This window comes from Eutrema salsugineum, unplaced genomic scaffold, assembly GCF_000478725.1.
Source record: "Eutrema salsugineum unplaced genomic scaffold, Eutsalg1_0 scaffold_5, whole genome shotgun sequence".
Classification (NCBI taxonomy): Eukaryota; Viridiplantae; Streptophyta; class Magnoliopsida; order Brassicales; family Brassicaceae; genus Eutrema; species Eutrema salsugineum.
The window spans coordinates 4,130,208-4,144,680 of NW_006256612.1; the positions used below are offsets into that span (position 1 = coordinate 4,130,208).

The window sequence follows — 14,473 nt, forward strand, 5'->3', positions numbered from 1 at the left end:
TCAATAAATCTATAAAAAAGATGGCTTTCCAAAGTTCATAAACTAAACTAATGATTGCACTTAAGGCCGGCTTTGACTGCATAATGTTCTGATAAAAATTAAAAAGTAATGATGGAGATCCAAAATATACTTTTGAAAAGGAAATTTTTTCTGACTGAAAACAAATCTTGAAAATTAGGGACAATTTCGTAATCCATATCATAAATTATCCATTCTTTTTACCATAAGGATACCTAACAAATACACAACAGTGAGTTCATGATTCAAATTTGTCTCCTTTGCAATCAAGATTGTTAGCATAAGCTAAATTATTCATTCTACATGTTAAGCCTAATACAATAATTTAAAAAGAATAGTAATGTATAAATTGGTAATTATTCATCTAAGAAAATGGAAAACATATTCGAATAGCCATCCATAATCGTTTTAGTGGTTGGTGCTACTGTTAGGGCGACTTCCTTGACAATATCTCCATTCGATTAAATTTTAAAACAGAAATACGCACTTCAACATATTTTATTTATTCGTACAACTTCAATCCAAAAATAAATAAATCAAATAGAAACTGGAAGAGAAAAAAAATCTCATAACAACTAGCAAAAGATTGAATTTCAATGAAACAATGGCAGTGCGTCTCTCTCACAGAGGTAAACGTATCACTCAAGAATAATAATAACAGCAAATTGTGATGGTAGAAAAAAGAATATTATATCCAGAGACTGCTTTAGGTCATTGCTGAAAAAGCCACTTCACGAAGAGGATTCCGTCTTGGTCTTGAACCTGTACAGAACTCTCTTCTTCTTCTTGCTGGAGACATTGTCAACAGTAAGAACAATCTTACCAGACTCACTGTTCTTGAAACTGTTCCTCATCGGTCCTTCATTTGATCCGATTTTCTTCCCCTTTTGGATAATTATGGTGTAAGCTCCTTTTTCTGTTGGCACAAACTCTTCCTTGTAACTCACTTCCCATCCCAAAACAGCAATGTCCCAAACGATTGTACCTTGAGTCTATGTAAAAAAACCCATTATTAGATTGAGATCTCATGGAAAAAGAAAGGGTTTAGTTTTTAAATTTATTTACCTCAAGAGCTTGGATTTCAATGGTTTCAGTTGATCCAGGCTTAACAACAACTTCAGAAACAGCTTCGTTTGAGAAATCAGTATCATCATCTCTTTTGAACCCACCATACTGAACCGGTATCTCCTCTGCTGGAATGTACCTTTGGAGTCACAAACGCACAATGTTAATGATAATGATGACATTTTCTCAAAGCATATTTAGGGGCTTTAAAGTTTCATAGTTTAATGTGTGCTTACTTGAGAAGAGTCTCTGTGACCTTAGCTGGACGAGCCACAACAAACTTGCTCTTGGTTCGTTGTGTTAAGAATGGAGATAGGAGAGCATTGCCGGCGTAGAACCAGAACGGAGCATTTATGAATATCTGCAAAAACAAAAACAACAATTATAGAAGTCAATGAATCTCAAATGTTGGTATCTCAAACAATGAATGATGTTTGATCAACTCACGTTTTTGGATACAAATTCTGGATAATTGTCTTGCAAATTTCCTATTGCGTCCTTGATAGCAACCCAAAGATCTTTTCTTGTAAGTCCAGGAGAGTTTTTGAGTTCATGGATCTGGAGAAGAGAAGTCACACCTCCTGGTTTCAGGTCAAGCTTTTGGATTCCCTTCTCCATCAACTGAAACCTCCATCTCAGTAAATTATCTCTGCTTTTCTCTGACCCAAATGTTGTCTGGTAAAGCTCCTCATTACCAAAAACACTATGGACATTGTAACAAACTGGGCGAGATTCACGATCCACACCGTTCATGTAGGCTGCAGAGGCAAGACCTTCACCAAAATCTTCTCCAAGGATGGAATCAATGTTGTTGTCCTTTCTCCATTGAAGGGTTTTCTTCAGCATCTCAAAGGCTTCATTGACTTTGAAGTCTCTTGCTCTCAAGAACTTCAAGAGGATCACATCAGTTCCTTCAGAACCTTTGCTTGGAAGCAATGGCACTCCCCATAGCTTGATATCCTTATCCACTGTCTCATCTTCTTCCTCCTCGGTAGTCTCAGCTTTTGCTTCTTCAACCTCGGTTTTCTTCTCTTCTTCCACATTCTCAACTTTCACTTCTTCCTTAGTGTCTTCCTCTTTGACAACAACAACCTCACTCTTCACTTCTTCTTTGGGGATTTCCTTTGCCACAACAGCCTCAGCTTTAGCAACTTCAGTCTTGGCTTCTTCTTTGGGGCTTGCCTCAGAAACAACAGCCTCAATAGTCTCGGTTTTTGCTTCTTCAGTCTTCTTCTCGTCTTCAGCTTTTTCCTCTGCTTCCTTCTTCTTATTCTCCACCTTCACAGGGATCTCTTTCTTCTTCTTGAAAAGAGTGCTTTCAACAATGGCTTCCTCAAGCTTTGTTTTCAGATCGCTCAGAGCCTTTTTCTCGGATTCTTTCAAATCAGAGAAGAAATCACTCTCTTCTTTGAAAGAAGAGCTCTTCTCCACACCCTTAGGCTTGCTCTCATCTTCCTCAGCGTCAGTTTCTTTCTCTTCCACAGGTTTTACTTCTTCTTCTTCCACAACATCTTTCACTCTTGTCTCTTCCTCCACTGGAGAAACTGCAGAGGCAATAACAACCTCTGACTCCACTTGTTTCTCCTCAACCTTCACTTCAGCAGTCATATTTGTCTTTTGGCCTGTAATCAGATTTAAACAATTTTTTTTTAAGTCTATCTTACATAACCCATTAACAAAAGCTTAGCCTATTTTATAAAATCAACCATAGTAGTAGTTACTAATTTTGAATCTAAAAATCCCCACAGCAGATTCATTTTCTTGATTCTAAATGAGAACTAGCTATTTCTTCTTCTTGATTCATTGAGATCTCAAGTCAAAAACGTGATTCTTGCTAAGCCCTAATGATTAACAGACTTAAAAAAAAAAAGACTATGACTAAACCTTAATTAGCTCAAACTTTCAGCGTTCTCTGTGTTTCGATATATCAAATGGAGAAAATGTATAAGAGGCGCAAGGAGAATTGAAATTTAAAAAATGAATCGAATATAAGTGGTTCTTACTGTATCTGCCTTCTTGCTCTTCCTCCTGTATATTTTTTTTCTTTTTTTCTTAGGAGTTTTCAAAATGAGCTGTGAATTATAAAAGAGAGGAGGAGGAGGAGGAAACAATGGAGCTCTTTATGCAGAGGAGAAGCCCTAGCTCTGGTCTGGACCCCACCACTCTTAGCAACGGTCACATGATAGTGTCCACCCAAAAGTTTTCAAACCCGACCCGGACACTCCGTGAACCGGTAAATCTGGTCACCCGATCTCTAATCCGGTTCGGGTTTGATGCGAAACAATCACTTTCCAATTATTATGATTCGATATCATTTATTGCAAGTTTTGCATTTATTTATAAATTTTTATATATACATGAAAATTGAATATTCTATTGATCGGTGGTCGATCTGCAGAAGGTTGGTTCATCGTCCGGGTCGGGTTAAATAAACCGGTGGATTGGTTCTTCAAATCTCTATCCAATGATCCAACTTGTCAATATTTTAAAGGGAAACAAAGATATCGGCTATGTCCCATATTTTGCTTCGCATGTTCCAACGGTCGTCTTTGCTGATCTGGTCTGCCAACGAATGAAAGACACGTGTACTATTCGCCAGAGTATGTTCGGCGCAACGGACGGGATATTCAACCAAAGTCACCTTTTCTTTTTCTTTTAAGAAAGTGTGAAATGAATAAATTTATTAGTAAAATATGTTTCTTGTTGTGTATTTGTTTGATTCTAATTTTGCAAACTTGGAGGTACCCCAAGTTCTAAATTTTAAGTTGATTTGAATAAGTACCATGTATTATGGGTATCCAAGAATCTCTCTATATTTTCCACCTCAAACATTTTTAAAAAGATTTGAATCCTTACAATAATGATTCATCATTTAAGTACTAAACTTTAAACTAATCAGACTTGAAAGTTGGAAAATACGTCTCCTCCTATATTGGTAAGTAAATATTCTCTGTTAGCTGTTGACATCCAATATGCCAACAAAGCATATTAAAGACTGTATATATTTTATACTCTTCAAAAGTGTGCATGAAGATAAATCACATTGTGTTTCGAGTTACTAGGTGATCGGAATTGTTACAAGTTTTCCATAAAAAATTATCTAGATGATGTACATTTAATTCTTTGACAGCAAAAAAAAGACCTTTAATAAACAGAAAATAAAATTCTACTTCCTTCGTTTCATAATAAATGTTATTCTGACATATTTTATACAGATTAAAAAATTAATAAAATATACAAATATACTCCTAATTAATATATTTTTATAACATTTAATTACAAAAACTATTATTTTAAAATTAAAGATAAAACAGGAAATAAAAGTAAAAAGTTACATTTTTTAATGCAGAATAACACTTTTTAAAAAAAAAAAATGAAATTTAAAACGAAAAACGGAGGGAGTAGTTATTAATAGACACAGATCAATCATTGAACAATGGTATCAATTAATTTTGGTCGTAGTCATATACTTGACGCGAATAAAATATTTCCACATCTCATCTATATTCCTATATTAATGACCTCGCAATGATTATATGATGACATTTATAATGCACCGCCGCAACGAATTTTATAAATTGCGTGACAACAATACCTAATTTATATACTGAAATTATCATTCAATATATAAACGAATCAAGAGGTTGTTGAAGTCAACAGTTATAGCTAACTCACCCGCCAAATCAGCCGCAACATAAGGAGGAGACAAGAGACAGAGAGAAACAGAACAAACTACAGAAAGAGACAGAGCACAAAACATCACCAAATCGAGCTGTACAAAAATCACTCTAGAGTCACGTTTCCAATCAGACCCCACTAGATTTAAGAGATAAAACAAGAACCATCCACATTACACAGAGACAGTCTGTTAATTCCTTACAAAAGTAAGAATCTCACAAGAATATCTTTTTCCTCAGCAATGCCACCTCAAAAGGGATCTATGTCCAACGTGTTTGACGGTCTTTAGAACTCACCAAACCGATCATGACCGTTTGTATGATCTCCTCTCAGGCTTCTCAGGCGTTACAGAAGAATCTGAGAACAAACCAGTTGCCCTGTAGCAAAAAGATTACTTTACTGAAACAAGATCCTCTGAATTATCAATCTACGACTGAGATTTCGAACAGAGCTTGAAAAAGGGTTGGTGCTATTTCAGGCAAGCTCTCTACGCGTGAATTCAACGGTCAGCTCTTTAATCTAAACTATGAATATTTCAGAACAACTTTAGCTAGCTTTCAATGCCATCAAAAATACCGTCTTAAGTTCTTGTGAATCTTGTTCAGTCCATTAACTTGGATTATTAGCAAAAGAGACAAGTTGAAGAGTTACTGTACCTGTCGTAACTCAAGTACGCATCACCAATTTGTCCTGCAACCTTGTTTCGTACTTTCCTGACACAAATCTTAAAAATACAAAAGTTGGGAACTTTATGACAAGTAGGCACCTTTTAGAAATAAGTCGCAGATTAAGAAGAGCAAGATTGGTACTCACTTGCACTAGATCAAGTGGTCCAGCGTTTTCATCGCGGTTTCTGTGAATAACAATCCCATTGTCACATTTGTTAATGAAATGTGCACTCCCGCTAATATCATAAAGGTTTGGTGGACTTCCGTCCCATTGTTGCAACTGTTTTGGATGTGCAACAAACCAGACATGACAAGAGTGATGTTGGGCAAAGCGTTTTATCTTCGTAAGCATCTGACTAACATACTCTGTCTCCGTCCTATCCAAAAACGAATTAAAAATCTTTCATGTTTCAGAAACGAAAGAGGGCAAAAGTGAAACTGGTTGAAGTGAAAACATTTCTGTCACTTACTGTCGTGAAGTACGTTGATGATCAAGCTCATTGTAAGGATCTATTACAAGTCCTCGAATCCCATATCGAAGAACCGCAGCTTTCGCACGATCCAGAACCCATCCAATACTTGGAAGTGAATCCATCTCACATCTGATTAGTCATGAGAACCCAAAACACCAAAATTTTACCATTACATGTCCAAGTAGCATAACATATCAGCGGAGAGTCAATTTCTCTAAAGGCTGAAGATTTTTACCTTATGAGAGAGAAGGTGTCATTCAACCACTGTTTCCCTTCGTCCAACTCCTCTACGCTCATCCGAGGGACACTTCTCCCATAACTGTTGAAAAAGAAAAGAGAAACATAAGCTTCATCATCACACAGTACTTTCATGAAAGAGCAAAGTTGAATACAGGGTCAGAGATTATAAGAGCCCTAGTTCTTGTGCCGAAGTAAAGAGACTTACTCTGCGTCAAAGAAGGGTTTCTTTACATGTTTTTCCAAAAGTTTCCTGCCATGATCTCGTACCTACAAGCAGCGAGAGCAAGAAACAATCAGTTAAAACTAGTATAAAGCAGTTTCTCCCTCGAGGGGCTAACTCAGAATCACACCTTATTCTCCATGGAGCAGAGGGAAAATTTCCAGCCAACACTGTGGTTGAGATTACATAACAGAGCATCAATCCACTCACTCTTTCCAGAATTAGGAACCCCTGTCACAACCGTCAACTCCCCTGGCACAACCTGATCAGCAGAACATTGAAAATATCACATCCGGTTACGTATCTACAAGTTTTTATAAAAAAAACTTGACTTCAATGCTTACACTATAGAAGTTGTCTAAAGTTTGCCATCCCGTTGAAACACCATACTCATGTCCATGAGTCCGATGATAGTAGGCATCAATTTCATCAAAGAAATCTTTAAAGGGGAACAATCCTTGTATAGGATATGGCTCAGCATTATGAATAGCTTCACTGAGTGAATGAGGTCCCATAGACATAAGCACCTAACAAAATCATCCCAAGTAAGGAATTGTGGTCATTCAAAACCAATGTAACAAAGAAAGCAATTGCATAAAGTTAACATATACTCTGGTCTGACCTCATTTGCATCTTTGCAATGCTCATCATCACTTTTCTTCGGCCATTTGACACGCCAACATCGTTCTTTTCCCAGACGCCGTGCAACTTCTTCAGCCAGAGCTTGGCCAGGTCCATCTCCATCAGTAGCAATAATAATCCGAGATGCCTATGGACAAAAAACCCTATTAGACTCAGATTCTTGGAATCTTGACATTTACACAATTACATATCAAACCAAAATAATAAATCATAACACACCTTCTTTAGGTAGTCGTTGCAATTCCATAGAAACTTATACTTCGTGTCCTAGCTTTACAGAACAGTAAAATGGTTAAGGAATCAAATAAGATAATGGATAAAAAAAATTACAAAACCTAGAAGACAATGCAAACCTTATCTTCAGATGGGGTTTCCTTTGCAGAAACTGAAGCTGGAGCTCCATCAGGAACAGACACACAATTTCGAAAACCAGCCTCTTCCATCGCAAGTTTGTCTATTTCTCCTTCAACCTAGAGATAATTTTCCCCAAAGAATTAAAAAAAGTTCTTCACAGTGTAGCCGTCTATCATTTAAGAGGATGTAAAGACAGACATACTATAATGATTTCAGATGCTCTTTCAATGTCATCAAGCCCATAAAATATCTTCCGTGTATTCTTTTCCTGAAGAAAACACAAAGATAAAACCATGTAAGAAATGGTCATGAAAAGAAAGCTCAAGAGAGGCTGATATAAAAAAGGGAATTTGTATGACATGGACCTGAAAGAACTTCTTAGTTAGAGACCGGTACTTGCAACTCACAAGCTCTCCTCTTTGCCAATACGTAAAAGCGATTATAATCTGACGCATACAATGAAGCAAATAAATCAGTGGTAAGAAATGTAAACAACAACAGAGTCAGACCAACAGGACCAGAAAGCTTAAAAATAACCGATTAAGAAGAATACTCGTAAGTACCTCATCACGTATTCTTTTCTGCATAACCCGATTTCTCTCAAGTGTTTTTGCCGAAATCATTCTTGCTGCGAAATAATCCTTAATCTGAAGCATAACCAAGAACACAATAAGATTTATCAAACTCATACAACTACAAAGAAATGAAGTATCAAATTCACATGGTTCATTCAATCTCTCAAGAAAACAGTAGACACAGAAGAAAGAATAATAAGTCTGTCAAAAGAAAAACATAAAAGAAGACAACAAACCTCATCGCAGAGAGGTTCTAGCTCCAAACTCTCCACCGTAATTTTTCTTTCAACCTTCTCTATTGGATCGACAGATTTAAACCTACCATCCACCTGCAAGGAGGAATATGAGTCTAAATTTTAAAATATAATCGATTTTGTATTTTATGAAAGACGTTGGTCAAGTTCATGTCGCAACTCACCCGTACTCCACCTTTCATCCCACACTTCCCTCGAAAGCAATTCCATGTAGCTGACGAGCTATGAAATTAGAAAGAACAAAAGAAAAAGACATGATTAGCTACAGTCTTATAAACAACAAATTAACTTTATTCATGAGAAATCATGATAGCATACCAATCAGGGGCAATGTAAAGAGACAAGCTTTTTTCACCAGAGTCACCACCTTCACACTGATGTAGACATAAGAACAATAGAAAATATAACATTAGCCTTTTTCTAGTTACTCAACATGAAGCTAAAAACAAAAGAACAAAACTTTAGGCAACATTCACATAGTACTCAAGTCTTGGCAAACCTTGAGGCATGTGAATAAGGCAGAAAGAAAAATGTTGTACCTCCGGACATATCAAGCCACTGTATTGTCCCGATGGGCAGTTTTGAGCATCAATTCCATTTTCTGCCAATCTACGCCTCAAGTTCGCTAATCTAAATTGAACAGCCCTCTTGTCTGCTTCTTCTTCAGGATCAACTACAAAGCAGAAAACGTAGAGAATTCATAAAATAGCTCCATTATAGAGCAGCAATTAACAAGAGGGCTCAAGAAGAATAAGCATGAAAACATTTCAAGTTTACAAAAGGTGAGCGGATAGGAATAGATTGAGAACCCTTAACCTCAAGATAATTGCCAAAATGGCTCAATTGAAACCCCAAATGTCCATAATTTTCAAACATATACAGAGAATCGGAACAGAGAACTCAAGCATTCAACACATACCAGGAGTTGGGATTCTGGAGACTGAAGTGTAGGATGATAAACCATTGGTCCTATTCTGATAAGGGCTGTTTTTGGACACGGGTCTCGAGGCAGAAACCGGAACTAATCTTTTAGAAACGGAAGATAGCTGTCTTTTCCTGCCAGGCGTATAAGAAGGAGAAGCGGCAAAAGAAGGAGCGAGGCAAAACTCGAGGAATTGCTTCGACCCCATGAGTACTGACATCGAACACGACAGTTTCCGCAGGTGGGTTTGTGGAAGACGAAGCAAAAATCGCATCTCGAAGTATCGTTTGTGTGTGAAAACTCTTCAGCTACTATGCTTCATAGTGCTGGTTCTTGTTTCTCTCAAGGGTTTTACTGGTTGTTTTTCCCTCCTTTGTCTCTGTGACTATGGAGGAAGGAGAAGAAGTACAAAGAGATTTTGATTTCGCTCTGTTTAAGAAAATTGGGCTTCAAAGCAAAAAGGCCCATAAGCCTTGTTGCATTTATTTCGGCCCGCTATGAAGTTGCCAATCATATATATTAAAAGCGGGTTCAGAATAAGCAATGGAGACCTCTCATTAAGTTTCAGCGTGATTAATTACCGCTTGCCCCTTAATGAGAATAATTAATTTTGAATATATTAACCACATTTTTTTTAAACAAACTCGAGCAAATCAATATCGTAAGCCCATACAAATATTCACGGCCCATATTTTACGTGACCTAAACGAAATACTACAGACCTAAACCCTAATCTTAAACACCTATATAAATAAGTCTCATATGTTCATTCTTTCGTATCGGTTTTAGAAAAACCCTAGGTTAAACTTTCTCATATGCAATATTTTCTTTGATTTGTTTGTGTTCTGTGGCGTTTTGATTTGCGTTTATATATTGCTTGCTTTTTCCTTTGGATTAATTTTGATGTTGTTGTTGCTTTATATTGCAGGCAGATCTTTTGAGGACGATACTGAATCTAAGAGCGCACGCTGATCTTTTGACAAGGATATTGAAGTGCTATTTGATTTTTCCTCTTCGATTATCTCGTGTAAGTTCTGTTAGCCGCATGTTTTATATTATTTCGTTTTGGTTTTTGATTTTAATTTTTTTTTATGTTTGCTTTTTGTTTTTCTTTTGGTTTTGTTGGTTTCATATTGTAGGTTCATCCGCTTGAGAAGATATTGAAATTGTGTACCCAATCACACATTTATCCTTTTCATTCATCGTATCGGTTTCGTGTAAGTGTATTTATACGATCTTTGTATGTTGTTTCGTATAACCCTTATTGGTTTACAGTCGCTAGCTTAAAACTAACACTATGTTGCTTTTTGTCCAATCACTATTGTTTTTTGGTATTTTAGGACGGCCTGCTTATACACGTTCAGAACTCCTATAGGTATACTTACTTATCTCTTAACCTAATCGTTTCTATTATGATCTTTTTGGCTATAATTTAATGTATTTTTCTTTATATGTACTTCTTTTAGTGTTTCTTGTATTTCTTTGTTGATTGATTCTTATATTAAAATTTTTGTATGTATTTTTTAAATTTGCCATATTGTACTTGCTGATCTCTTGACTCTGTGCTTTTCAGGATACTCTTAGTCAGTGTTTTATCGTATATAATTTTCTTGGAATATGTCTTCGACTGGTATTTGTTATTTATCAGCACATATCTTAAGCTTTCATATTTTTATTGGTTAAAACGTTTAATCGTTTATATTTGATATGTATATTATTAACATTGATTAGGGGTTCCATTCCTACCTGTGCACCTCCCTCCACCATCACAATCGTTCTCAGATGATGAGGAAACGTCTGGTTTGGGCAAGAAGAGTAAACTGGAAGCTTGGATGGAATGTAATCGTCTTCATCCTGAAGCACGGGAATTGACGTATCCTCAATTCCCTTTGGAATGGGATTGGGATCGTAAACAATCAAAATGGAGGCGCCGTTTATCTCAAACTTCTCAAGTCTTTCTCTTGCAGTGTTGTCCATTGTCATCTGGTGAACTTTATTACTTAAGACTTTTGTTGAAGGTGAGAAGAGGAGCGTTTTGTTTTTCTGATCTTAGGACCGTCAGCGGTGTTCAATATTCAACATTCAAAGATGCTTGCTACGCTATAGGATTGGTATCCGAAGACGATGATGAGTTTATTGCTGGATTTTATGAAGCGAGTAAATGGTCCTCTTCGCATGCTTTGCGTGTGTTGTTTAGGATTCTTCTCAGGGCAAAGGCATTAGCGAATCCTGCGCATGTTTGGAACTGCGTCAAGCACTTGATCTTTCCCTCTGCCGATTCTTGAATATCCATTATATGTTCTGTTTCTGATAATATTTTAGATACTTTTTTTAATATATTCAACAGAACCTTTTATTTGGTGTTATGGATTCGTTAGTTTTTTATATGTTTTGATTTGTCTTTCATGTTATTCGTCACGACCTTATATTCGCTATTATGGTTTCCTAAATCAATTATAAATCTCGATTTTCTACAAGTTTTGTAATGAGTGTTTTAAAATTTTCTTGTGAATGTTCTTCTCTGTTTTGGCTATATAATATGAATTAGATTATTATCATATTTTGAGTTTTTTATATATGTGTTTTTGTGTATTATCGAATATTTTTAATGTAATGTGGATCCCGTGCTCATCATATTCGTTCTATATATTTATGAATTGGTCTACATATTCACACCATTATCCATACAAGTATTGTTTACAATTATTTTTTTAAAAGATAAAAACGACTTGTCTCATCCACATAGCAATAGAACTGCAAAGATGCTTTGTGTGCTTACAAATTAAACATTTTTTTAAAGAAACGGACGATATGATATTATTTGATTACTTTTAATTGATTCAGGGTTTAGAGTAAATAGAGTAATTGATATTTTTAATACAAATTATATTCTAGATGATCCTTGTAGTAATAGACTGTTCATATTGTTTTAAGGTAATTAGATAGATCAATCCGGAAATAATTTTTAAAAATGTTTAATTTACGTTTATAAAAAAATGGAAATTTCACCTAAATAGGAAAAAAATTATTCAGTCTAACCGAAACCCTAGCAGTGGAAACCCTTTTATTGAAAAACTATATAAATACGTCCCCTATATTCGTTCTTTTATATTGCTTGAGGAAAAAAAAACTAGGTTAAACTTTCGAATATGCAATTCCTTCATTCTTTGCGTCGTTTTATTATTTTTGTGTGTTTTTATGTTGTTGCTGGTTTTATATTGTAGTCTTTTGACTCTGTTCTTTTGAAGAGGATATTTTAGTTGTAAACGCATTCTTCCTTATATCCAGATTCTAGGTTTCGTGTAATTGTTTTTAAACGCATGTTAAGTTAAGAAGATCATCATCTTGTCATTATCTTAATTTGTATCATAATTCTTTGGCTTTGGGGTTTCAATATTTTATTATATTCGTATTTTTTTTACTGTTAGATGTCTCTTTTAGAGTGCTTTCGTATCATGTACTTTAGTATTATATGCTTTAGTTTTGTCTATTTTAGTATTAGATATATGTAGTTTTTTTTCTCATAATGTTTGCATACATATTTTAAAAAAAATTTCAGGACTCTCTTTTTCGGTGTTACGTTATATACACTTACTGGAATATGTCTCTAAGAGGTAATGTGTTTTGATTATTATTCATTATAATGATGTGTTTGATATCACCAAAACCATATAGCAATAACTTAGCATAAGTTTATATGTTTTGATTATTAACCAAAATATTGAAATATTTATGCTTAAACTCTATAGGTGTTGGATTCCTACCTGTTCACCTTCCATCTCCGCCGTGTGTATCATCAGAAGATGATGGAAGGTCTAGCTCTGACAAAAAGAGTAAATTGGAAGCTTGGATGGAATGTAATCGTCTTCATCCTGAAGCACGGGAGTTGACGTATCCACAATTTGCTTCAGAGTGGGCTTGGGATATTGAGCGAACATGTTGGAGACGGCGTTTATCTCGAATTTCACGAGTGTTTCTGTTGGAGAGTTGTCCCTTAACATCTGGTGATCTTTACTATTTAAGACTTTTGTTGAAGGTGATGAGAGGAGCATGTTGTTTTGAGGATCTAAGGACTGAACAATGTTCGATATTCAACATTTAAAGGTGCTTGCTATGCTATAGGAATTGTTTCCGAAGATGATGACCAGTATATTGATGAGTTTCATGCAGCGAGTGAGTGGACCTCTTCCTATGTTTTGCGTGATTTGTATAGGTTTCTTCTCGATGAAAAGGCCTTTGTGAATCCTGTGCATGTTTGGAACTGCACCAAGCACTTGATTTTTCCATATGCCAACTATTGAGCATCTATTATATGTTATAATGATAATTATTTTTTAGTTATCTTTTAGGATATTCATTCATCAAACTTTTATCTCGGCATTATGGTTTTATTAGTTATGTATGTTTCTAGAATTTTCTTCTTAATTTGTAATGCTTCCTTTAGTTCAACTATCTATTCTATGGCATCGATTAAAAATGTTTTATGGACGTGATATCATAGTGTTCTATTTCTGTCTTAGCTACACCTTGAACGATTATTCTTTTACCATAGCCAACTTAATCTAAACTTTTTAGCACATGGGTAAAGCCCAAAGTTATGGGCCAATGTATATAGTTTAATGATTATAATATTTCCATATTTATTATGTATCTTAGTTTGTTATATTATTTTCGTTATTTCCTAAGTTTGTAAAAACACGACGATTTCAGACTAAAAACAAGGCAACAAACAGATCTGTCTATCTCACAATTACTGGCATCTTGTGCTCAAGGTATGCGATTTTTTCTCCTCGGATTGTAAAATAGTTGATTTGTTTGCCTGTATTGTAGAAATTTACCTTTTATTTCTATTTTTATTTAGATTTTATATGATTGTGACGATATTTTTAGGATTTCCTCCCGATTACGATATCCAGAATATCTCTACTTTAAGTTTTTTTGTTGTTTTTGTTATTCAAATGTATATACTGAAATCGGTTATCACGATTGTAAAGATATAAAATATACGGGAATTTTAAAACATTAAATCGTGATTCTGAGGTTGGTGTTGTTTTCGTAGTGACTATCGAGCGAATTTAATATTATGTCTTAACGTCTAACATTGGTATATTTATATATCTTGATCTTGATGTTTAGATAAGTTATTTCGAAGTATATAATTCTCATAGTCTGATTACAGGTAATCGATTCGTGCAATCTCATTTCTGATCTACATGATGATAAAACCAATTGGCGTATTAGAGTTAAGGTTTAAAAAAAATGGGTTGAGAAGTCTGGAACGGGAGTAGATTCTTTGCAATTTCTGTTGATGGATGAAGAGGTTGGTATTTCATACTTCAAAACTATAACATATTTTACATTAAG

The 14,473-nt window shown here is 35.2% G+C and overlaps 2 protein-coding genes across 2 annotated transcripts; both read right to left on the reverse strand.

Annotated features, from left to right (window-relative positions):
- Positions 1-504: 504 nt before the first annotated feature.
- LOC18992026 (patellin-4) lies at positions 505-3,162 on the reverse strand. Its single transcript, XM_006415372.2, has 5 exons — positions 3,087-3,162; positions 1,531-2,705; positions 1,320-1,444; positions 1,084-1,222; positions 505-1,010 (listed from the first exon to the last, which is right to left on the reverse strand). The coding sequence occupies exons 2-5, from the start codon at positions 2,689-2,691 to the stop codon at positions 750-752; spliced, it is 1,686 nt and encodes a 561-aa protein (XP_006415435.1). The 5' UTR covers positions 2,692-2,705; positions 3,087-3,162; the 3' UTR covers positions 505-749.
- Positions 3,163-4,718: 1,556 nt separating this feature from the next.
- On the reverse strand, positions 4,719-9,487 carry LOC18992027 (twinkle homolog protein, chloroplastic/mitochondrial). The gene is made up of 19 exons (XM_006415374.2): positions 9,107-9,487; positions 8,727-8,860; positions 8,506-8,561; positions 8,352-8,409; positions 8,170-8,262; positions 7,922-8,005; positions 7,724-7,804; positions 7,561-7,626; positions 7,358-7,474; positions 7,224-7,271; positions 6,985-7,131; positions 6,707-6,889; positions 6,493-6,624; positions 6,348-6,409; positions 6,138-6,221; positions 5,900-6,031; positions 5,575-5,806; positions 5,418-5,485; positions 4,719-5,138 (listed from the first exon to the last, which is right to left on the reverse strand). Exons 1-19 carry the CDS (start codon positions 9,381-9,383, stop codon positions 5,066-5,068), a joined length of 2,127 nt encoding a protein of 708 aa, XP_006415437.1. The 5' UTR covers positions 9,384-9,487; the 3' UTR covers positions 4,719-5,065.
- Between the last annotated feature and the right edge of the window lie 4,986 nt (positions 9,488-14,473).

Bases quoted from the DNA above. Each gene is read 5' to 3' on its own strand.
- LOC18992026 (XM_006415372.2), bottom strand. From the start codon at position 2,691: ATGACTGCTGAAGTGAAGGTTGAGGAGAAACAAGTGGAGTCAGAGGTT. The intron at 1,223-1,319 runs GTAAGCACACAT...GTGACTCCAAAG, and splicing joins GTCACAGAGACTCTTCTCAA to GTACATTCCAGCAGAGGAGA. The intron at 1,011-1,083 runs GTAAATAAATTT...TTTTTTACATAG, and splicing joins TTGAAATCCAAGCTCTTGAG to ACTCAAGGTACAATCGTTTG.
- LOC18992027 (XM_006415374.2), bottom strand. From the start codon at position 9,383: ATGCGATTTTTGCTTCGTCTTCCACAAACCCACCTGCGGAAACTGTCG. The intron at 7,132-7,223 runs GTGTGTTATGAT...TTTTGTCCATAG, and splicing joins GCAACGACTACCTAAAGAAG to GCATCTCGGATTATTATTGC. The intron at 5,139-5,417 runs GTACAGTAACTC...TTTTTGCTACAG, and splicing joins GCGTACTTGAGTTACGACAG to GGCAACTGGTTTGTTCTCAG.